The sequence below is a fragment of the Suricata suricatta genome, chromosome 7 (assembly GCF_006229205.1).
Source record: "Suricata suricatta isolate VVHF042 chromosome 7, meerkat_22Aug2017_6uvM2_HiC, whole genome shotgun sequence".
In the NCBI taxonomy this organism is placed as follows: Eukaryota; Metazoa; Chordata; class Mammalia; order Carnivora; family Herpestidae; genus Suricata; species Suricata suricatta.
In genome coordinates this window covers 86741833-86766575 of record NC_043706.1, presented here as the reverse complement: position 1 = coordinate 86766575, position 24743 = coordinate 86741833, and the positions used below count along the sequence as shown (strand labels likewise).

The 24743-nt window shown below is 34.0% G+C and overlaps 1 protein-coding gene across 1 annotated transcript in view; it reads left to right on the top strand.

The window, feature by feature from the left end:
- The window catches only part of ASCC3 (activating signal cointegrator 1 complex subunit 3), a 328231-nt gene that overhangs the window by 211982 nt on the left and 91506 nt on the right, over positions 1 to 24743 (top strand). The window contains exons 21-30 of the mRNA XM_029944011.1: positions 582 to 807; positions 2030 to 2184; positions 4521 to 4619; positions 5818 to 5986; positions 8225 to 8445; positions 9568 to 9653; positions 11275 to 11441; positions 11550 to 11695; positions 11819 to 11939; positions 14296 to 14438. Coding sequence (XP_029799871.1) covers positions 582 to 807; positions 2030 to 2184; positions 4521 to 4619; positions 5818 to 5986; positions 8225 to 8445; positions 9568 to 9653; positions 11275 to 11441; positions 11550 to 11695; positions 11819 to 11939; positions 14296 to 14438 — 1533 coding nt within the window. The remainder of the gene's footprint in view (positions 1 to 581; positions 808 to 2029; positions 2185 to 4520; positions 4620 to 5817; positions 5987 to 8224; positions 8446 to 9567; positions 9654 to 11274; positions 11442 to 11549; positions 11696 to 11818; positions 11940 to 14295; positions 14439 to 24743) is intronic.

The window sequence follows — 24743 nt, the reverse complement described above, 5'->3', positions numbered from 1 at the left end:
ACCAATCAAACGCAATTGCTATAAAGGTTAAATGAGATAATATACAGATTAAACTAGATACATAAAGCAGTTAATATGTTACTTAGTTTTTAGGGGTCACTTATACAGGTATCTGCACTCATCAGTATTTGCTTTATCACTCTTCTCTCACTAATTTTTCCATCTGACTGGATCCCCAAGTCCTCCTTATTTTTCTTAGTAGACTTACAATCATTCCACTATCTACCCAAGGGTATCCTCAACTGTATCTTATATTCTAACTGGTCTCAACAGCCTCCTAAGTACTTTACATACATTTTATCTCCTTCATTCCTGGTTAGGGGGTTTAGAGTGGAGCGTCCTGACAATTTGGAAACAAGGCTACCATCTGAGAATTAAACAAGATAACATCCACATATGAAGGATGTAATTATTCTTAATGTAGAAATAATGAAGATAAATAGGGTTCTATGAGAATAGATGTTGCCCACAATTAAAAGTTTCAACTTGGCATACTTCTTGTAAAACTGAGCGTGAATGACAAAGTTGACAAATTTAAAAGTAGACTGTACCTAACCACCAACCCTCTTTTTATTCTGCAGAATGCAGCCAGAATTGTTCGTGCTCTTTTTGAAATCGCTCTGAGGAAACGCTGGCCTGCCATGACCTACAGGCTCCTGAATCTTAGTAAAGTCATTGACAAGAGACTTTGGGGTTGGGCTAGCCCTTTGAGACAGTTTTCAGTCTTACCACCACACATTCTAACAAGATTAGAGGAAAAAAATCTTACTGTGGATAAGCTGAAAGACATGAGGAAAGATGAAATAGGTAAGAAGGAAGCAAAAGTGTCTTCATGTATTATTCTGTGCAAATGGTTTATTAGATATAAAAGAGAACTATTGTACATTTTCACATTACTCAAGATAAATTTTTACTATTTTAAATCTCATTGGTATCAATATGTAAAGAGCATTTGTTCTGCTTTCATCATATGATATTGAAAAATTATTTCTACATACATTTCATGTACCTGAACATTTTATTGGACAAATGTATAATGTATTGACTAGTTAATATTTCACATTCTGAACAAGATAGACATAACACATGAAGAGAAATAAGAGAGAGGATAAGGTCCAAAGATAAAAAGAGAGTCTGAGGTAGCTATTTCACTTGTATAGTGAGAACACTTTTAAGACAGAAAGGTAGAAGGGAAGTATCAATAAAACTAGAAATTGAGGATTTTAACAAGGGAAATTATGAGTACTCACTGGACTAATACATAAATGTTTTATCAAAATAAAGAAAATCACTTTAGTTCAGATTCTGGTGGACATAGAACATTTTGATCTGTTCATAAGCATGCTTTAAGAAGTTATAAAGAACCTAGATAGACAAGAAATATTAATACTATTAAATATATAATCTGTTTCCACTTAATTGCTTGACTGAAGTAGGAAAATGTTTATAGTTAGTCACATCTGTTGGTGACCACCCTCCCCACCCTGAGATTCCCAGACATAACTATTTCAGGATCTAATCATTCATGAAAATATGGTTAACTGGTTAATTGTGTGCTATGTGACCATATTTTATATTTTAGCATTTTTCTGGAAATGAGTTTGGATGGGTGATTTGTGTTTTATTATCAAAACATTTTCTATCATAGTTATAATGTTGAGAAATAGACTTTGTGTAAATTAATGGCTGTTTTCGCAAAATACTGAATATTTTTATAACATGTCACAAGCTAACTAGGATACATGGAACTGTTTATAGTAGTTTAAACACTGTCAAGTCTCAGTAATTTTAAGGACTCTATTAATAGCTGAAGAAACCTTGGTACCGGTTTTCAGAGCTATGAATTGCTAATTCAAGTTAACTATTACAAAATATTCAAACATGCCAGGTCAAGAATGTCAACTATTCTACATAGGAAATCATAAAACAAGCAATAAAACCACCTTCTCTGAAATCCCATTTACAAGTCAGATTATATTGCTTTTTTTCTGTCTGAACACATTTCTTCTATGTGATGTTTTCCTTATAGGTCACATGCTGCATCATGTGAATATTGGACTCAAGGTCAAACAATGCGTTCATCAGATTCCTTCTGTTACAATGGAAGCGTCCATTCAGCCCATCACACGGACTGTCCTTCGCGTGACACTCAGCATCTGCCCTGACTTTACTTGGAATGATCAGGTAAAAGTGGAAAATATCTATATCCATGGTAAGCAAAGATGCCTATACTGCAGGTTCAATTTTACCTCCTTACATGTGTCCTTATGGCATGTAGAAAATCTCTGAAAAGAAGATATATTGGAGATTCATTTAAAACATTATAGTAATATTTACTATCATCCTCAAGAAAAACATGGTGTAATACATTAATATGTCAACCAATGAGACCTTTTCAGAACATCTTAGGTGACCTAAATATTTAGCACTGAACAATAGTTTAGTGACTCACTTTCATAGTGACTTTGCTTATTAATTCTATCTTCTTTAATTTTCTCTCTGATATCTTCATTTTTGCCAGTCCTACTTACTCTGTCATTTTAGCCTATTAAAAAATCAAGATTCTTGCTAAAAGAGTTGTTTAATCCTGGTATTTCTCCAACTGTCATTCTCTTCTTTACCATTAGACTTATAGGAAGAGAATTCTGTATTTTCTTCCTGGTCACCAGTTTCTTTCCTTCTGAGACTACTTTCTCAGTGAACACCAAAAACTGACTGGTTCCCATAATAAGTGACTTCTTCTCAGTTTTGTTTTGTTTTTTTACTTCTCTGAACATTCAGTACTATACTTTGTCCTTGAAAATGCCCTTCCTTGGCACCCATCACATTTCTGTTTCTTCTGTTCTTCTTTCTAAATCTTAGGTGTCACTGTGTGTGTATGTATGTGTGTTTGAGTGTGTGTAGGAAAATCTACTCTTGATCCTTTTCTTATTCTGTCAAAATTTTTAGAGGTGTCTTTTCAGTAGTTACTGTACAAAGAGTACAGTAGAGCAGAGATTCTAGATCCAAAACCAAGTAAGTCTCAATCCTTTCTTTCAAGAAGCCAGTGGAAGAAGACAAGGAAATCAGTAATTATAGTATCAATGCCTACTTTACATGGTTATTGTAAGGTTCTAATTTAGTCTAAGTAAATATCTTCTATATCACCTGACATTATTCGTATGTCTTTAATGTGAATTAATTTTGTTCATCAGTGTGCTCAAAAATTGCCCAACCATAGTCCTAATGCAAATCTACCGCAGATCATAAACTGTCCTAACCAGTAATTTCTTCAGTTTCCTCATCTGAAAACATAAGTAATAATAATAACTAGTTTCTCACAGAATTTCTATGAGAGCCACATGTTATATTTAATATTTCTATAAACAAAATTCCACATAAAATATAAAATTAGCCATATACTTATATTTCATTTTATATTTAACAGAGTGTTTTTGAAATGCATAAATGTCTTTTTTATTCCACACTGTTTACTTTTGTCAATATCCATAGAAAAATCTTTCACCGTTTGGCTTAATTCATTAGTATGTTAGGATATTGTTTTTATTGTTAAACTCTACCAGTCAGAAGGCTGTTGGCTACAAAAATAGAAAACTTAACTTGTCTCAAACTAACTTATGCAAGGAAATATATTGTCTTCCACAATAAAAGTTCCACAGATAGAATAGGCCCCAAAGATGATTGAGTTTTCTATTTAATGCTATAATTTAAGGTTCATCATATTGCTCTCCTGACACTCTTGGCTACTCTCCAAATATTTTCATGCTTCCTTGTCCACACTTAACAGAGAAAGATAAACACACCCCAACTTCATTAACCCCGAGTCTGGACCAGAAGACTTTTTCTTCAGTCTAGTGGGCCAGTGTGGGCAAGTGCCCATCCCTTACCAGAAGCTGTTTGTTGAAAGGATACTGTAAGCTGGTTGGCTTGTACTAACTAAAACCATCCTGGGAAATGTGGTCACCTTCTTCTGAGTCACAAGAGAGAGAGATGAACACTGAACAAGATTGAGCTTTGTTAGGGAAAAAAAAGAGGGAGAGGAAGGAATTCATGAGAGAGAGTGTTATCTATCCAATAGAATCTTATTTGTCAGTTAAAAGAATGAAAACTGATGCATAATACAACATGAATGTACCTTCAAAACATAGTAGATGAAAGAAGACCACATATGATTCTATTTATATAAAATGTCCAATATAAGCAAATCTTTATAGAGAGGAAACAGATTATGGTTGTCAAGGTTGGAGATGGGGCCAATAGGGGAATATAGGTAGTGACTGACAATGGGTTTAAAATTCCTTTTGGGGGGTAGTTCTAAAAGTAGATTATGGAAAAGTTTGTACAACTTTGTGAATATGTTAAAATCATTGAACTGTATACTTTAAATGAGTAAACTTTGTTATGTAAATTATATTTTAATAAAGCTGTTAGAGAGAGGATTGGGTGCTGGGTATGCAGACAAGAGTATCCCTGACTTGAGTTAAAATACACATAGTATTAGAATGTTATTTTTCTTCTAGGTCCATGGAACAGTAGGAGAACCTTGGTGGATTTGGGTAGAAGATCCTACAAATGATCATATTTACCATTCAGAGTATTTTCTAGTTCTGAAAAAACAGGTAAACATGGGTGTGTTACTCTATTATTACGTTGCTATTACAGAAAGAAGAAAATATGAACTAAATAATTTCTGTTTTTACCTATTTCTCTGCAATTTCATAGTACCATTAAAGCTTTATTTATTATTTTTTATGATTCTATTTGGTTTTAAAGAAAACAGAAATTACATGTTATTTTATTCATATATTCAATGTGATCTAAGTTTGAGAAATCAATTTGTAATTTTTATCATGATAAGGCATGACTTACAGAGGAATGGAATATGTCAAATGGATGGGATAAATAAAAATTAATAACTTTGGGAGCACCTGGGTGGCTCAGTCGGTTGAGCATCCGACTTCGGCTCAGGTCATGATCTCACAGTTCATGGGTTTAAGCCCTGCATCAGGCTCTGTGCTGACAGCTAGCTCAGAACCTGGAGCCTGTCTTCAGATTCTCTGTCTCTCTCTGTCTCTGACCCTCCCCTGCTCATGCTCTCTCTCTCTCTCTCAGAAATAAATTAAAAAATTGTTAAATATTAATAACTTTAGGTTATTTATTAAATAAAAACTAATAATTTTAGATGTTACAAAAGCAAAATACTAAAGAGTATTGACTAAGAGAGTAAAAGGGGTATTTTAGAAAAATTTTTCCTAAATCACAAGAGAAAGACTCAATTTGATGCTAGCATATCTTTAACTGTGATGCTTCATCCATGACTTCTCTTTTTATCAAAGAGAAAGCAAGCTTCAGGCTGGGAAGAACCTTAGGTATAGACAGCAGCAAAATTTCACAGCAAAGTTTTATTTTCATGTTTACCTTCTATTTATGCTAGGTTCTCTTATTTCACTTAATGTAATAAAAGAATTTAAAGAAAAATATTAAGTAAATAATTTGGTAAAAATTATGACGTTGAGTAATTTAATGAATGAGGTTTGAGAAATTCTGATAATGAGTTGAACTGATAACTTGTTAATACATGATGATATCCATATATAAATAATATAAATTTAGTATAAATTTTATTTTCTATATCCTCATGAGGAAATCACCTACAAGTTTCTAAAGTGCCTGGAAAGCTCAACTATTTAGAAATTCAAGATAATTTCTTTATCTTTAGTACCTCTTGCTGTAGATACCATTGTCTTAAACAGAGACTAAGAAGGCCTTTATCATATTAGGATATTCATATTCACTTGAGACTTTATTTCATATTAGGTCATTAGTAAAGAAGCTCAACTACTCGTGTTTACAATCCCTATTTTTGAGCCTTTGCCTTCCCAATACTACATCCGAGCAGTGTCCGACAGATGGTTAGGAGCTGAGGCTGTGTGTATTATCAACTTTCAACATCTGATTCTACCAGAGAGACATCCTCCTCATACAGGTAACATTGAATAGTAACTTGAATCATCGATTTTGCAGAAGTGTTGTTTTAATTAAAGTTGCATTTGTATATACGTAGAAAGCTGTCTGAATCTGAATCAGAATCCAACTTATTTGTCAATAAAATTTGAAAAGAAACTTTCCAAAATAGATTGCTATGTATATATTAGGTAGAGTTTAATGATGGGCCTTAATTTTGTTTTAGTACAAAAACATTAAAGTAAGTCTAGTTCAATCTCATAGTTCTAATAAGCATGAGACTCATTTCTGTATTATTTTGCCTCTATCCCTATTTTTACATATAATCATTACAATTTCTTTCCATTTCTTTCCTTTTCCATTGCAAGTGTTGTCATTTAATCTGTGATCTCTGTGAAACTTTTGAGGTATCCTTTTTCTTTGCCTTTATTACTGTTTACTTAAACTTATTTCTAGTATGTTAAATGAATTAATTAAAGTGAATTGTAGATTCCTTTCCCTCCATACAGTATGCTTCTACACCAAACTAAACCAAACCAAACAAATGCTAGTATTAAGGAATTAGATAATGCTATCACTACAGAATGGATTCACTATGCCTCAAGTCACTTTGCATCCAACAAACAAGTACCCTTTTTATTAGTTCTATTCTCCCACAGTAATATGATAAAAGGGTATATGGTAAACTCCCAATATCATGTAACAGTTTTTCTTTGACAACTAACAAAAATCCATTTTAGATTTTTCCAACATGAGCAAGTATGTTTATATTGTGACTTATTAAAGAAGCAAAATTTCATGAATAAATGTTTATATTGATACTTTCAAGTAGACTGTATTCTATTTCAAAAATATCTTTGGGGGCACCAGCGTAGCTCCGTTGGTTAAGCTTTTGACTCGATCTCAGCTGAGGTATTCATCTCAGGGTCGTGAGTTCAAGCCCCATGTTGGCCTCCGCACTAACCATGAAGCCTACTTTAAAAAAAAACTTTAGATTGAACTATTAATTTATTGTATTAAGTTTATTTCTTCTCAACTCAGTATTCATAATTGATGATCATTGATTTCAGGAGACCCTTAATTTCTAGAAAAATGAAGGTCAATTTTGTTCATATAATTCCTCTGAAGACAAACTTTTTTTCCAAAATTTCAAAATTTTATTAGTTCTTACTAACATTTTTTGACAATCCTTTAGGAAATGAAAGAAGACATTAATGTGACTTATCTTTGCATTTTTGTCAAGTGGGTACCTTGTTCATTATCCTAACACATCTTAAAGGGAAGTACTTAAGACTACAGCTTAAAACCACTTGGGTACCTTGATAGAACTAAAAAGCTTGCCAACATAGAAAAATAATAAGATTGCAGTATCTACTGATACACTCATTTAAGAGGACCGTTCTGCTTTTCTTCCATCAAATATGCCTATGTATGATATCTAGAATCTCAAAATACATAAAAATATTTGTGTGCTTTATTTTAAAAATATATGCTACTATCATCACTACTACTACCTAGACTACTAGATCTCTGACTTCAGTACTTGATTTTAACGTGCATTAATATTATATTTTAGTGCTCATTTTATCACCTCTCTGTTGAGTGGCCAAGCACATATCATCTATTTATATAATTGGTTGACTTCTGACTACATTTTAAAAAACAGTAAATGCACCACCGTGACATCTCAGTTAATAGTTAGAAATGCATGATGTAACCTCAATGAGGTTTTTTTTCCTCATCCCTGGGTTTTCTTCCTGTAACTATTTTCGTTTAGTTTACATTGGCTACAGCAATAGCTCATTCAGCCATTCTGGTTTGGTCCATTTTCTAACAGAACAAAGGATATTTCTTACTGGTAACCATTCTAGCACTTTAGTTTACCTATGGTTTTCCTTTTTCTATAGACTGGTATAGATTTAGTTTTCTATTATTCCATACGTATTTTCACTCACCTTTCATTCCAATTACTTTCCTGATTGGGAAGACCATTATATAATATAATTATATGTAATTATATAATATAATTGCATTATAGTCAGTATATGGGAACTCCCCCAGGAAAGTATCCAAAACGTCAATATTACAGATGTAGTAATGGGGGACAAAAGATCTGTAACTACTATGTAAAAATTTATGTTAAGTCATTTTTCCCCCTTGAAGGAATTAAGGATTGTCATAATTTATTCCTAAGAGACAGTATTCAGTATTGTGCATATTTTCCAGTTATTGTATGGCAATGCCTGTTTCATCTTTTCAGAATTACTGGATCTTCAGCCTTTACCAATCACAGCTTTGGGATGTGAAGCATATGAAGCACTGTACAACTTTAGCCACTTTAACCCTGTACAGACACAAATATTTCATACCCTATACCACACAGACTGCAATGTCCTCCTTGGAGCACCAACGGGATCAGGAAAGACTGTTGCTGCTGAATTAGCCATTTTCAGAGTCTTCAACAAGTACCCTTCTTCAAAGGTCTGTTTGAAGAAATCACATGCTTATATTAAATTAGAAAATACAGTTCATAATCTGTAAACTAGCCAGTTCTACATACACAGCAGGACACAAGCAGTCTCTTAGTGACTTTTCTGAATGGAGGTGGGAGGACGGGAGACCAGATCCTTATTAGAATAATTGGCCAGAAGAAAACTTATTTTAAACTTTGGAGTTCTCTAGGTAGAGTTCTAATGTACATGTCACTTTCCACATATCTTTTTCTCATTGAAAGATATCTGATCCATAGCCATATTTATAAGATAAATAATAACTTTTATTCATATCCTTTTGCTATAAAAGAAATGTTAGGCTTTCAACAAGTACAGTGTAATTATACACAGGAAATACAGAGGCAGTTTTATTCCACATTTCTGCAAATCCCATTTTATTAATGTAAAATATGTGGCAAGTCAAATAAGTATTGATTTTATACTTTCTTGAAATGTGAAGTACGTACTCATAGTTTAGAGGTACATATTTTTCAAGAAAACTAATTCATGTATTGTGATTGAATATTGAATAAATGTTTTGACTTCCTTTTTCAATGATTTCAATTAGTGACTTTTCTTCTCTGCTTAACTTGAAGTTTTCCTACTTCTCAGTCTATTTTTGGTTTTTGACCTTTTATGAGACCTACTAATACAACAGTAGAGCTCTCCTATAAATTTGAAACATTTTATAAGGGAAAAAAATTTTTTCACCAAAAAATCTCTATGTGTTTGGATTATTCTAGACCAGTCACTGTTGTTATTAAGAAAGGGTAGAATATCTAACTAAGATCTGTGACTTAGCATCTTCCATAAAATCTGCATTAAAATTTAATTTTCATCACTTAAAATACCTTTGGTGATTTTTTTTAAATATTTAAAATTTTCTGTGTCAGTATTTTATGATGTATTATATTTCTGTCTTACTTTGGATGAGGGTAATTTGAGCAAGTTAAAAACTTTTTCCATTAATTTTAAATTTTAAGCTTTTCAGTAATATAAGATACATTTTTCAACCGCACTGTTGTATGTGGATAAATTTCACAGGGTTTACCTTTATTTGAAAATGGTGTTACTTTTTTTAAGCTCTTTTTACCCTCCCTTCCATTTCCAGGCGGTATATATTGCACCTTTAAAAGCCCTTGTACGTGAAAGAATGGATGACTGGAAAGTTAGAATAGAAGAAAAACTTGGTAAAAAGTAAGTTCTTGCTTTTGTAGAGGGTATGTTTAGAGTAATCTAAAAGGGTGAACGAATAAAAGATTTTCACAAAAATGTTGATTGTGTTAACAGTGATTTTCATCGTCCTTTATTTAAGGGTAGTATAAACACTGTTAAAATGTTACCACTATTCCCATTGTTTTAATATCAAAAAAACGAAAATCCTTTAATTATTTAATATGGAAATTTGACAAGATAATTTTCTCAAATTTTTTAAATTTTAAAGCTAAAGAAAAATAAGTTTGGCTCTTTATTTTCCTTTCAGATCATTCAAAATCCCAGAAACCACATAGAGGGCATTTACCAAAAAATACAAATTCATTAATGAACATTACTTTCTAAAAAATATTTTAGTATCGCACAAGGTTATTCATTGTGGTATTGTTTTTACTAGCAAAATTGCAGGTAATCTGAGTGTCCAATAGAACATGACTAAATAAATTATAGTACGTTTACACAATGCAAACTATTATATTATTCTATAAAGAATGAACTTTTCATATACTGAAGGAATGATCTCCAGAGATATTGTAGAAAATGTTTTTAAGTAAAGTATCCTATCTTTTACTTTTTGGAATAATGATAAAGAGTATATGTTGTTGCTTGAGAACAAGGACCAGGTGATTGGAAGATAGACACTCTACAGAGACTGCTGACCACACATTCTCTGAACCATATGAATATATCACATATTCAGAATAAGAAAATATAAAAATAAAAAATAAAAATAGGCAAAAGCTTTGGAAACATTGTGCTTGGAGGAACGAATCTTGCCTTTTTTTATTTTTTGAGGATTCAGTCAGATATAAAAATTATTCAGTAATTACCTAAAATTTAGAGTTGGCTTCACGTTTCCCTCTCTCTCACTATAAAACTGAGGTCTTAGAATGAGGTCGCACATATTTGCCTCAGCATGTCTTGTTTGTGTCCTAGTATGTTTGAATTTACCTATAATATCTATAGAAATTCTTAGCCAATAAAAGAAATGACCTTACACATAATTATATTCTTAATGAATGCCTCTTTATGTTTTGATAACACTTCCCTTCATTAGAAAAGTGTTATTTCCAATTTATGAGAAGGAAGTATGAGTTCAACTCTATAAAAGCACATAGAGTAGAGGCTTTGTAAACATAATCATAGCGAAGTTTGACACCTTTGCATATCTGCACAAAACTATACCAGTATTCTGTTACAGTTCTTAAAAATCATATTTTGGACTCAACTCAGAAAATTTCAGAAATCAAAGGGCGATGGGGCGCCTGGGTGACTCAGTCGGTTGAGCTTCTGGCTTCAGCTCAGGTCATGATCTCGCGGTTCGTGGGTTCAAGTCCTACATCAGGCTCTTTGCTGACAGCTCACAGCCTGGAGCCTGTCTTCAGATTCTGTATCTCCCTCTCTCTCTCTGACCCTCCCCTGCTCACACTATTTCTCTCTCTCAAAAATAAATAAAACATTTAAAAAAATTTTTTAAGAAAAGAAAAATCAAAGAGAGATAAAGTCATGTTAAGCATTATAAAATTTTATTTTGAAGGATAAACTTTTGCCTTTCCAAGGTCATGTGTTTTCTGAGAAAAAGATCATTTTTCTTCCTTTCCAGAGTTATTGAACTAACTGGAGATGTGACTCCTGATATGAAATCCATTGCTAAGGCTGACCTTATCGTCACTACACCAGAGAAGTGGGATGGAGTCAGTAGAAGCTGGCAAAATAGGAACTATGTGAAGCAAGTCACTATTCTCATTATAGATGAGATCCATCTGCTTGGTGGGTACCACTGTATCTGATGTCAGTTTGCACATTTGGACTCTCATACTTGCAGCAGTCAGCATCGGACTTGTTAAATGATTAACATGTATTATTCCTATTTCCTAGGGGAGGAAAGAGGCCCTGTTCTAGAGGTCATTGTATCTCGAACAAATTTCATCTCATCGCACACAGAAAAGCCTGTTAGAATAGTTGGACTATCTACTGCATTAGCCAATGCCAGAGACCTCGCTGACTGGCTCAACATTCATCAGGTATGTGGAAGATTGATAAATAGGCATTTAATAGTGCGTCTTAGGTGGCCATATTAATGAGACACTAGAACATAAACTGAAATAGGAAAACAGAAAATGATCTCTTTCTCATTTTTACTCTAGATGGGCTTGTTCAATTTCAGACCATCAGTACGTCCAGTTCCACTGGAAGTTCATATTCAAGGCTTCCCAGGTCAACATTACTGTCCTCGTATGGCTAGTATGAATAAGCCGACATTTCAAGGTAAGCCTCAGATCCTTGGAGAATTTATATGGTAGCATTAAATGCATTCCAATAACTTGGATTTCTTTGAAAGGCGGTATTGCTCCAACTTCCACAAATGTGTAAAACAATTTACCTCACCTGTTAAAAAAAGAAAATGTATGTTGAATTAACCATTGAAAATTAGATTTTGTAATGATACTGTCTTGGTAGTAGAAAAATGTATTCTTAAAAAGTAAATCATTCTTAATCTATTATTTTCTCTGGTAGTAGCTTGAACAAATGATAAATGGGAACTATAAGTGTAAAAAAAAATCACATAATCCTTACCAGACACCCTAAAACTTACAAATGTCAATACTTTTTTTACTGCTTCTGTTTTTGTTTTGTTTCATTTTTTTTGGTTTTCTTTTTCTAACAAATTAGGCCAGCAGGGAAGATTTAAGAATAACACTCCTATTTTACTGAAATGTGTTTTGTTTAGGCTGCATAAGGAATATTTATTATATCAATTAAAAATAACCTCCAAAATAAATTCTCTAATGTGAACTGCTGTTGATTGTGAGGTGACAGTTGTGAGGTGACTTTTTAGCTGCTGTAATTAGCCTGATGACAGAAGCAAAGTATTGATTGTGAACTAGAGACCAATCTTGGCAGTTCAGATTATTTACACCTCCACAGAAGCATTGTACAAAATCACTAATGAACAATAAATCTGCCGTGAGCTGTTCAGCCACACCTGTTCTTGCAGCAGCAAAAATCCATTAAATGTTGAGGTTTAAAAAAGAGACAGATTCATTCATGATTATGTGTACAAATGATACCAATATTGTACTAATATGTGTATTTTAAACATTGTATTTCAAATATGGTTTATCAAAGCATTACCATTTATATTTTATAATATTCTGATAAACTGAGTGATAAATAAGTGAGTTTATTTTTCATGGTATGTATTATTGTGATTGCTTATATTTGTGTAAGCAATGGCCAATTGCATGCCAATGGTTAAAATGAAGCATTTGTGTTTTATAAATCAATAGTAAATAACTAAAATACTTATACTTGTCTAGATATGATATCAATACAGTAGCTTTCTTTATAAGCTATTTATTATACCTGTAGTATATCACTATATTTCTTTGAGTTTAGAAATAGGATTTTATGATAGCTCTATTTCTTACTCTTAGGGTATAAATATAGTGAAGGTCATGTCAACACTTTCATTATAATCCTTGTTTCTTAGCCTATAAAAAGAAATTCTGCAGCTCACATTTCAGACAAGAAATTACAGAAGGTTGAATTTTTCATATAAAACTGTTAAATATCTCTGTGTTAAGAGATCTATGTACACATAGGTATAAATTTCCCTTGTGCCATCTTATCAGTATTTTAGAGCCAAAATAGAGTAAAGAAGCCTTGTTTCCAATTAGGTCAGATGATTTATGTGGCTCTTTAAGTAATTTTTTTCTTTCAGTAGAATTACAGGTTTCAGATTGTTCATTGCATCTTCTGAAGAGATTCAGGCATGGTATTCTCTTTAATTCTCTTCTACATTCTCTTATCTTTCCACTTAGAGGAAAGGAAAACCTTTGTTTGACATATCTCCAACTAGTTTAATGATATAAAAATCTCTTTTTTAAAAAAAAGTTAATGTATTTTATTTATATTTGAGAAAGAGAGACAGACAGACAGACAGAGCATGAACAGGGAAGGGGCAGAGACAGAGACAAGAATCTGAAGCAGGTTCCAGGCTCTGAGCTGTCAGCACAGAGCCTAATGTGGGGCTCAGACTCACAAACAGTGAGATATGACCTGAACCAGAGTCAGATGCTTAACCAACTGAGCCACCCAGGTGCCCCACAACCTCTCTTAGTTATTACAGTCACTGGTAATGACAAAAACGGAAGGAATTTGGGGGGCTTTTCTTAGAGAGTTTTCATCACTAGGTAGAATGTGACTCTCTCCGTCCACCCCAGGACCAGTTAACTCTATAATATCGTTGCTTAGGTGAGCAGAAGCACAACTCAGAAAGTTCAACCTTAGATTTATTATCCATATACAGCTATTATTGAAGAGTCTTGGCTTTTTTTAAGTATTACCTTCCTCAGCAGCTCAGAATAGTTCAGCTTCCGCTGTCCAAGCAATATGGTTCTGTAGGTAGGTTCAGCTATGTTTCCTATCATTTCTCCAATATGTTGTTAGATCCAAATAGTACCTCAGATAATGCTGCATTTCATGACTAAATTAAGAGTTTATTTAAATCGGTGATACTAACTTTGATGTATCATCCATTTGATATCCTAATGACATTCATATTTGAGTGTAAGTGGCTTGCTTTCTCTTATTTTCCACATTTTTCAAAACTTTTCAATAGCAATTAGAAGCCATTCTCCAGCCAAACCTGTTTTGATATTTGTCTCTTCAAGACGTCAAACTCGTCTTACTGCTTTGGAATTGATAGCTTTTCTGGCTACTGAAGAAGATCCAAAGCAGTGGTTGAATATGGATGAAAGAGAGGTAAGCAATATATTTTATTTCTACTTCTTATACATGTCAAATTAGTTTGCATTATAATTAATGAAAGTTATATACTTAACGATGTGTAGTTTTAATCTATACAAAAATTTAGTATGACATTACAGAAATTTGGAGGAAAAATAGTGGAAATGCGTACTACTGCCACTTAATGCTTTTAATATTTTGATGTATTTTCTTTCAATATTTTCCTGCTAAATATTTATTTCTCCATCTTTTCCCTTCAACATCATCAGCTATGTATATTATAATATTCACATTTGTTTTTCTGTTTGAGTGTTCACTGCCCTAATAGAACTTATAATCAGTTTTGCAAAATTAACTTTCTAAAAATATGTAATATGACCATTTTCAAAAATTTAGAAAACACTAAATGCGTAAAAATTAAAAACCTGTTGTTATCCTTTAGCCAATTAGTGAAATTTGAAGCAATTCCAATTTTTATGTCTACACAATTCTATTATGTGGCTATTCCATTGTATTTTCCCATATAATTAATCATGGATCTTTATTAGTATACGTTGTTTTTTATTTAGATTTATTTTCTCAGTACAGAGTTCTAACTTTAAAATTAATGGGTCAGGTAATATGGATATTTTTATAGCTTTTCTTAACACTGCTAATTATTTTCCAAAACTCATATACTGACTAATGTTCTCACCCTTGATACATGTATTGTCAGTAGTGTATGAACACTTTTTGGGATGTTTGCTCAAGTATGTGTATGTGTGTCTATGTGTGTGTGTGTGTGTGTGTGTGTGTGTGTGTGTGTGTGTGTGTTATAAGGCTGTGAGTTTAGCACATATATGATTCATACTAACCTCAAATGTGAACCTCATGTGCTCTTCCAAACTAGAGTACACTGACTATTTTTATTTTAATATATGTGACCTAAGCAACTGGACAGCTCAGCCATTGTGTAGAATTACTTCTCTGTTTTGTATTTTTTTTTATCAGCACAAAAGTTTGTTACCAACACTAATTAGAAACCATAGAATTTACTTGCATGGTTTCTGCTATTTTGTAGATTTTCACTGCTAAAATAGGACAGCTAGAAGTTATACCATTCTTGGGCATTGTGTTTCACCAAGCACATTACAATAATAAGAGCACCCAGGCTTTGTTTTAGCCTTTCTTCTGAAAGCCATCAACTTTAAAAATCAAGATTTCAGAGGGTTTGCAACTGACTGCTATGCAGATTCAATCTGATTATACCAAAAACCTGTAATGCAGGTGTTTCAGTTATTAAATCCCTAACTAATTACTTTAAAATTGGAGGGCTTTTTGGGGTGCCTGTGTGGCTCCTTCAGTTAAATGTCTGACTTTGTTCAAGTCATGATCTCTCAGTTCATGGATTCAAGCCTCACACTGCGCTCTGCTGACAGCTTAGAGCCTAGACCCTGCTTCAGATCCCCCTCTCTCTGCCCCTCCCTCACTCACACTCTGTGTCTTTATCTCAAAAATAAACGAACATTTTTCAAGATTGAGAGGACTTTTTAACACTTAAATCTTTATGAGAGTTACTTGCCATAATATCCTGGACTAGAAGCTTAGTGACAATTCCTGTTGTTGCTTATTGCAGTTTCAGATTGGTGTTCTCGGCAGGACCAGGTAGCTTAGGTCAGGGGGAAAGAAAAGTGAATCCAACTATCTCCTTCACCTAGTAAATCATCAAAGTAAAGAATTGGGAAGCAGAATCACCCCTCCAAGTGTGTCATTGATATGAAATCATACTGCAGCATAAGGAAACCCCCAAAGTAATGCCCTTTCATAGTTCTCATCTGGAGGGCGTTCTGCACTGATTCCCTAAGCGTGTGGGCATATGCTACCATGTCACCTGGATTCGCAGCTCAATGACCACCACATCCATCATTAACCTCAAATGATTGTTGGGCTCTTATATCATTCTCTCAACCTTCAAGTCCAAGGCAGAAACACTGGAATGCCTGAGCTTCAGTCTCAAGCATGCAGCAGGAATGGGAATATCTTCCCCCCTTGACCTCTCTGCAGGGGGAGATATTCAAATGCTGTCTGTCTGTCAGTAGTTTTTTACAATCCTTTAGCTGCCCAAACTCATCAAACACCATTCTCTCCATACCTACACTTCAAAAAACTAAAAACTTTCCCTCCTAACAGCTAACACAGTTAATATAATATAACCAAAATCCACTCATCCTCCCCCAAGGCAAACTACTGAAAATTTCATCACATGACTGCCGGCCCTAGATCTCTTGGTTATATCCAGTCACTCTCTGGTCCTTTTACAATCTCATCTCAATCTTTTCTCGCCAGTGGACTAAATTAGAAAGTTACCTACACCCAACATATGCTATGTTCAAAAGTGGAGTGTCGAGAGAGGAAAGAGAAATGAAATTAGTTAAAATGTGTAAAATATGTTAATTAAAGTATGTGAGATAGCAAAGGTAGAGGCCACACCATTTATTTCTGCAACACAGGACCAAACATATTTGATCAGGACCAAACAGACGTTTGTGATTTATTTTTTCTACATTCCATCACCTGTACACTTCTTTAACCAGCCCCTAAGCTAAGTAAGCTTTTTTGTCCAGTGGAGTAACCAAAACCCACATTCCTGAAACATTTCAATTTGGATTTTTGTGTATGCTTACTATATAAGGCTTTTAAAGGTTTTGATTAATTTTTCAAGTTGATAGTATAATGTTAGAAGATTTCGCTAGGGTCCATCCAAAAATTTCCCTCCCCTTATTGTGTAGCAGCAGCCCAATTTCTTTATCAGGATTGGTTACCTAAACTATACTATGACCACATTTTTATTGTTAACCCCATAGAAAGAGAGATGTGGCTATTTTAGCTTCTAAGTAAACTGTTACATCCCTTGGATATTAAGTCTCCAAACTAGCTGAGCTAGAATTCTAGGGAGGGAAACAAGAATTCTCCAAGTAGTTTATTAGCTGTTGACTGGAAAAGACATTTGCACACATTGACTGCTTGGTTCCCAGAACTGTATATTCTGGAAATGAGAGAAATAATATCATTTACTGACCACTGGTTCAGAGCATACACCTCATTTTATAAGGTAGCACGCCAACCTTGACAAAGCAGGGTCTCTCAGCTGCCACTCTGAGTCATTTGTCTGTAAGGCCACCTCTTTCTGGGTAATGAAGGATGCAGTAAGACCAGTGGGTCCCGTGGCATCCACTGTATTAATCTTTCTCTATAAACTGAGTTTCTCAGTCAGAAACATTATCATATGAGACACTAGATGATGTGTAAAGTGTTCAGTAATCCTCCTGTGGATGCTATTGGCAGCACTTGGTAGGCTGGAACAGAGAATCAAAATCCAGAGTGTCTATTCTGGACATCATCCCAAATAGTGGCCCCTCTATGATAGACTCCAATATAATTTCCTTACTGCCAGATAGCTATCTGGTCCCTTGGGCAAGGGCCCTGGGATGTTTGCATTGGTGGCATATTAGGCACGGAGCAGTGCTGTAGCTGGATCCCTCTGAGGAAATGGAAGTCCATGTTTAGCCCATGCATAGTTTTCATCTCTTACACCATGTCGCCATTTAGTACAGGAACCCATTACACAAAACCCTGGGATCTGTGAGAGAGACTGCCTGATATCCTTAGGAGGGGGCATTTTGGCCACTTTACTATTAATAGTATTATCTGCATTGCTGTTAACTTTTTGGTAAACGTCTTCTTAGGGTATAGGTGGACTGTTCTGGGACCATTCTAAAATTTCTTCCACATAAAACTTGTGCCTTTCTTGCCACCTGTCCTCCAGTAGCGCTCTTGCCATGCTCTTGACCCTTTGACTAATCCAGTAGCTATAGAGCAAAGTATGGATCATCAATTCACATCATCTCTTCTTTCCAGTTAAGTGACAGGGAAAATACTTGACACTTAGCTGTTTTTAGAGTCATTTCCAAAATGAGCTATAACACCACATCAGTGTACTTCATATGGTGCCACTGTCTTTTGCAAAGTCATTTATCAGTTGTACTTTTTTCCTCTCAGTCAACTTGACATAAGAAATATTCCAGGGAGCTTCGGTGGGTTGAAGTTAGGGATAGCACAGAAGGAAAAGGCATACACATGGAGTGTTCATGAACTGCCTTTCATGATACTCTCCATCTGGTCCTTTTGTTTCTACTAATGATGGACTGCTGCCAGGCACACCCACATGTATAACTAGAGAATCAGATGACTAAATTAGTTCATGATCTGTATCTTCAGTTGCAAGATTACCTGGTATCACACAGTCAAGCATTTTTTTCTCTTCCACCTCAAAAATACCCATTAGAGTATTCCTTTAAACTTAAATCTGTAGGCAGCTCTTACCAGAATTTGTAAAGTGTTTCATTTATGTAGCATATTTATTGAATACCCACAACTTACCAAGCACTGTGTTAGCCAACTGATCACCACTCTCAAGGAGCTCAACTAGATAGAAATTTTTAAATATACATAAATGATGAACCAAATAATATTATAAAAATTTCTATAAAATGAGAAATGAAATATGATAAGGGGAGGTCGGGGCTTCTTTAAATAGAATGGTCAGAGAAGATTTCTTTAAGGAGATAACATTGTAGCTGAGAACCAAAGCATAAGAACAAGTTAGCTACACTAAGAGAGAAGATAGTAGCATTTCAGATAAAATGAACAGAAGGTTAAAGGAAGTGAGATCAGCTCAGCTGGAACAGAATAAGCTAGGAGGTGAGTGGTATAAGTTAACTTTCAGAGATAGGCAGAAGCCAGCTCATGTAAGGTCTTAGACCCAATGGTTACAGAGTTTGGATTTTGATTTTAAGCACTGTGGGAAGGTAGTCATTTATTCATATATTAAAGAAACATCTCGATGTTTCTGTATGGGGGGTAAATTTCATACAGCTCCCTCTATATGTTGGGTAAATTTCCTGCTTTTATATAATTAACATTCTTTGAAGATGATAGACAATAAGCAAAGATGTCAAAATGTGATAATTTCTATGGAAAAATAAATAAGCAGGGTCTAAAGGGAATAGAGAGTCCTAAGGGTGGTAGTAGAATGTTATACATTGATATGAGTAAAGAAGGTCTCTGTGATGAGGATATTTTTGAATAGAGAACTGAAAGAAGCAAGGAAATAAACCAAGCAGATATCTAAGGGTGGGGTGTTCCAGGGCATTAAAATGTTTTAAGCTAGGTGGACTGCATACTCCAGTTTACATGTTAAGGCCATTTTTGCTGCTTGGTGGAAAATGGATTAAAGTGGATGTTAAACATGGGATTAATGATGGTGGTGACCTAGTTCAGTAGGACTTTCTGGTAGTGAAACATGAAGGTTGAGAAAATGAAAAGAATCAAGAATGGCTCCCCAGTTACTAACTCTAAGCCAAAAAAGTTATATTTTGGATGTTAACGTGTATTCCCAAGACTTTCAAGGCAATTAGATAGAGGAAGTCTATAAAACTCACAGAGGATGTGACATGGACATGTGAACTTCCGAGCATGATTGTAGAAGCAGGCTTCACACCCAGGTAAGCACGTGAGACCCTGATACAGAGCATGCAGGACCAGGGGGCAGGCATTGAGTGATTCACGGAAGAGCTTGGGTAGAAAATGATGAGCTGTCAAAGGACACTGAGAAGGTGATGCCAGCAAGGAAAGTCACAAAACACTACGGTTGAGAGGGTTTTGTGAAGGAGAGGGCTTAACTACTTTAAATGTTAATGGGTGTTGAGTGAGGCAAAAGCAGAGAAAGGCCCATGGGATTTAGCACTCAGACATCCTGGATGATGATGGTGACCAGCAAGCAGCAACTCTGACAATTCAAAATCATCACAAGTTCAGATTTGGTGGAGTTTCTACTAATGACAATTATAATTCTTTAGATTCATTTGGTTTTTCATTCAACATAGATAACGACCTCTTCCTATAGATAAGAAGTTAGTACCAGGCTTTGAAGATGGACTTTTAAATTGTTAAAAATCAGAAATTAAATTGCGTTTTATATGAGGGTAACCACACTTTCAATTCATATATCTGTTTTATTATCAAACCAAAATAGATTGAGTTCATGATACAAAAGTCTCACCCCAAGTGCTTTCTATTTTGAACAGGCTTCAGATGTCTTAGTCACTGACCAGTAGAGAAATTACTAGGCTAAAAATATTAAATATCAAGACATACATTATCCACAGATTTGTTGAACATTGGATATTTGAATTTAGTTGGTCCATTTAGTATGGAAATTTATTTTCCATTTAGTATGGATATAGTTGTGTGATTAAGAGCAGCTATAAGATATGAAGCTATTTTATTTTGCCAATAGTTGATATCATGCATGTCTTACTGAAGAAAGAGGCAAAGATCTTATGCTTAGTAATGGTTGATATACTTACAGGGTACTTTATAGTTCATTAGAGGGTTATATTATGTAATTTAATTGTGAATTCTGGAAGGGCGCTTCTTGTTCTCCCTGTTTTATGGATGTAAAAACTAAAACTTGTACGAATTAAGTAATTTACCTGATAGCATGAAATAAATGGGACTAGGAAAGTCAAAATCAGGATGGCTAACTCAGAGCCCATGTTTGTTTGTTTGTTTGTTTTACTCTGTCATACAGTAACTGAAATCTTTGACAACATACTGACTAGAGAAGATGGTTAAGTCACAGTGTCCATATGTGATTTAATGGGGATGGAAGTAAACAGTAAAGTCAGTAGCTACGATATCAAACACAGGCAACTGACAAGCACTGTGCTAGTCTCAATCATGAGTGCTGATCTTTTAGTTTATAAAAGAAGATACTTTTCAGTATCCTTAATTTTTAGGCATAGAAGTAGAAATACTCAAATACTGAAGAATAAATAGTTTTGCTAATTGGTGCTCTTGTAAGCATCAGTGAGTTAAGCATCCAATTCTTGATTTGACCCAGGTCATGAGCTCACAGTTCATGGGTTCAGGCCCTCCATGAGGCTCCACGCTGACAGTATGGAGACTACTTGGGGTTCTCTCTTTCTCCCTCTCTCTCTACCCCTCCCCACCTCATGCACTTTATCTCTCAAATTAAATAAACTTAAAAAAAATAAGTTTGCTATTCATCTGCATAGTTCCCAGCTATGTGGGTCTAGTATATAAGTCATTATTTCAAATCTTACCTAGTTTTTGCCCACAATCTAAAACAGTGAGGGCCAGCCTTAGGCCAAATGAATGATTTCATTATTTTAAGTAGTTATTTTAAGTAAATCACATACATGTGGCAATTAGAATGGGGCATTGCGGTTGAGAGCCTGGACTGTAGCCAGGCTTCCTAGGTTTAATACTGACTGCCCATTACAAGCTACATGACCTTGGTGGGTGTTCAACCTCTCAGCCTTACCCCTTCATCTATAAAAGGATAATAATAATCCTATCCTTACAAGATTGTTGTTAAGGATTAAATGTATTAATTTATTTAATGTACTTAGAACAGGCCTGGAACAGAGGTACATGTTCAGTAAGTGTTAACTGTTGATTGCTGTTATAGTACAGCAACATTGAATACCTTTATATATAGATAGGTTCTTTTTGCTCGGATCTTTGTGGTGAAATTTGCTGTTATTTTTATAATATCTTGCTTATTTTCTTCACAAACTTAATTTATATTAATAGTTCTATTAATATAGTATAGTTCATTCTTCACAAACTTAATTTATTTAATATAGTATAGTTCATTGAAAATTATGCTGCCTTAGCAAATTAAAATTATAAGGCCCGTTTCATCAGCTTATCCACATTTTAAAAGCTTTTCTCATGTGGAATTTAAGAAACAAAAGAGGTGAACATAGGGGAAGGGAAGCAAAAATAAGATAAAAACAGGGAGAGACACAAACCATAAGAGACTCTTAAACACAGAGAACAAGCTGAGAGTTGCTGGTGGCATATTGGGTGGGAAATGGGCTAAATGGATGAGGAGCATTAAGGAGGGTGCTGTTGAGATGAGCAGTAGGTGTTATATGTCAGTGATGCATCACTAAATTCTGTTCCTAAAATCATTATTATACTATATGTTAAATAACTTGGATTTAAGTTAAAAAGTAATGTAAATAAATAAATAAAATCTTTTCAATATATGGAAATGCTCTATAAGCATGTGTTAGAATCTGGACTCTCCAAAAATGGAAGTAATCATAAAATGTATATTCTAGAATAAATATGAAGTGCTGACACTTGGATTTCTTACCAATAGCATGGTGAATTAAGTTAAAAACATTAATAAGCAAAAACTCTTTACTATTTCACCTTAAGACCCAGTTTTGATATTGCTATCATTAAGAATTAGGGCAAAAACATTGAAATATGACATTGTGTTTATTTAGCCAACATAGAAAAAATTTACATGTTATTCTTTAGATTTCATTGATATATTTAATTCACATAAAATCATATGTTTAATCATATATATAAAATGTTTATATTTATACACACATATATATAAATGGTGAATCATTTTGAGGGGTCATTGTTTTGGGCTTTAGAGAAGATAGCAAGGTATATGAGCAGAGTATTGTCAAAGACTGGAAACTTACTATCTTTAATTAATTAATATTATTTTTAAATTTATTTTCCTTTAATATATTGCCAGAATGTTCTAAAGTGTTTCTTTCATTTTAATTTTTTCACCTTCAGTCTGTAGACTTTATCATACAGAAGTGTATTTTAAGAAATTAACACTTAGTAATTATAAGGAACTGTTTTAACTTTAACATCTGTACCAGATGTGATATATTTAATTATCTTTATTTTTTTAAACTGTCTTAATAACTTTCATTATTCTTCTTTATGCTGCATCTTTTATTGAGCATTTTAGACAATTGATAAGCATTATTCAGTGGCATATGGTCTGAGTCTGACGTGCTTTGAAAAGAGTACAGAGTTTTCTGATAATGAGGATTCTGTGAAAATGGGAAAACCAGCACAACAGATATGCTTTGAGAAACTATGGGTTTTTAGCATCTTGAAACAATATATCACACTCAAAGGGACAGAATTGGGCTGTACAATCTGTTAGCTCATTCTTGTCCAATCTGGTCTCCTCCTTTCTTTTGGAGCCAGGATTGTCATCAACTCATTGAATTATATTCTGACTGGAATGTATTTCAGGAACAGAGTAATGTATCTACTTAAATGGAATCCTATATTTCTACAAAAGCCTTTTGAGTATAATAAATTTAAAATATAAAAAAAGATTCTATTAAGGTAAAGTAATTGGTTCAACAGCTTACATATGTGCCTACTCCCCCATCACCCTAAAAAAAAGGCCGCTACTTAGAGGATATAGATCCATCCATTTTCCTTTTATTTATAATATTGAATTTTTTTGTTGTTTAACTGTCAGGTAGTCAGACATATTTCAAAGACTATTTGTTGGAAAGATGCCTATACATTACAAATAAATGTTGGTCAGACAGAAATGAACTGTGGAATTAAAACTTCCTCTATCATTGTTGTCTTATCATGATTATTCTTTTTAAAAATTTATAGCAGCCTTTCTTAATAAGAATTAAGCCTTAATGTCTTAAGACATCCTTTGCTTGCAGTAAGTGATTTTGTCTCCTAACCACCTAGAATGGTACTATTAATATTTGGAAAAATTAAAAAGATGGCAACTCAAATATTTGTTGGGGCGGGGGGCTAATTCTTGCATGGAAACAGTGTTGAGAGAGCCTGCTCTGTAGTATTCAAGATCACTGGGTCTTTTCATTTGAAATATACTGGATTGTATAAATGAATTGAATATTACATTAATGGAACCGTTTACATTTATGTAAAAGATTAATTGCGATAATCTTTGTAAAGTGTTAAGCACAATGCCTGACACATTAAATACTCAACAAATAATATTATTACCATGTTTTAAGCTTTCATTTTCCTAAGTTTCTCAAAAATTTTGTTTGTATTATATTGTGTTCAAGATGAAACAGTTCAAGGGCATAATTTAATCAAAAATTTATATTTTCAAATTTAAATAAGCTGTCCTGGGTAGTATCTTATGCCTGATGATCGAGTAACATTACTATAAATTTTGCTTTTTTTATGATGTTCAAATAACTCAGAATTCATCCACAGTACTATGTAATAAATGAAGTTGTTTTTTGTAATTGTCCTCATGAGGATTTTAGGTCTTTGCCAGTTCAGATAGGCAAATAGTACTTTTTAATGCATTGATTTATGTGAAAGTGGGGGCAGGGGGAATTGAGAAAGAACCTTCCCTGCTGTGAAAGGACAGGATATTAATGCCTCACCAAACCTCCTGCCGAAGGATTCTTTAGC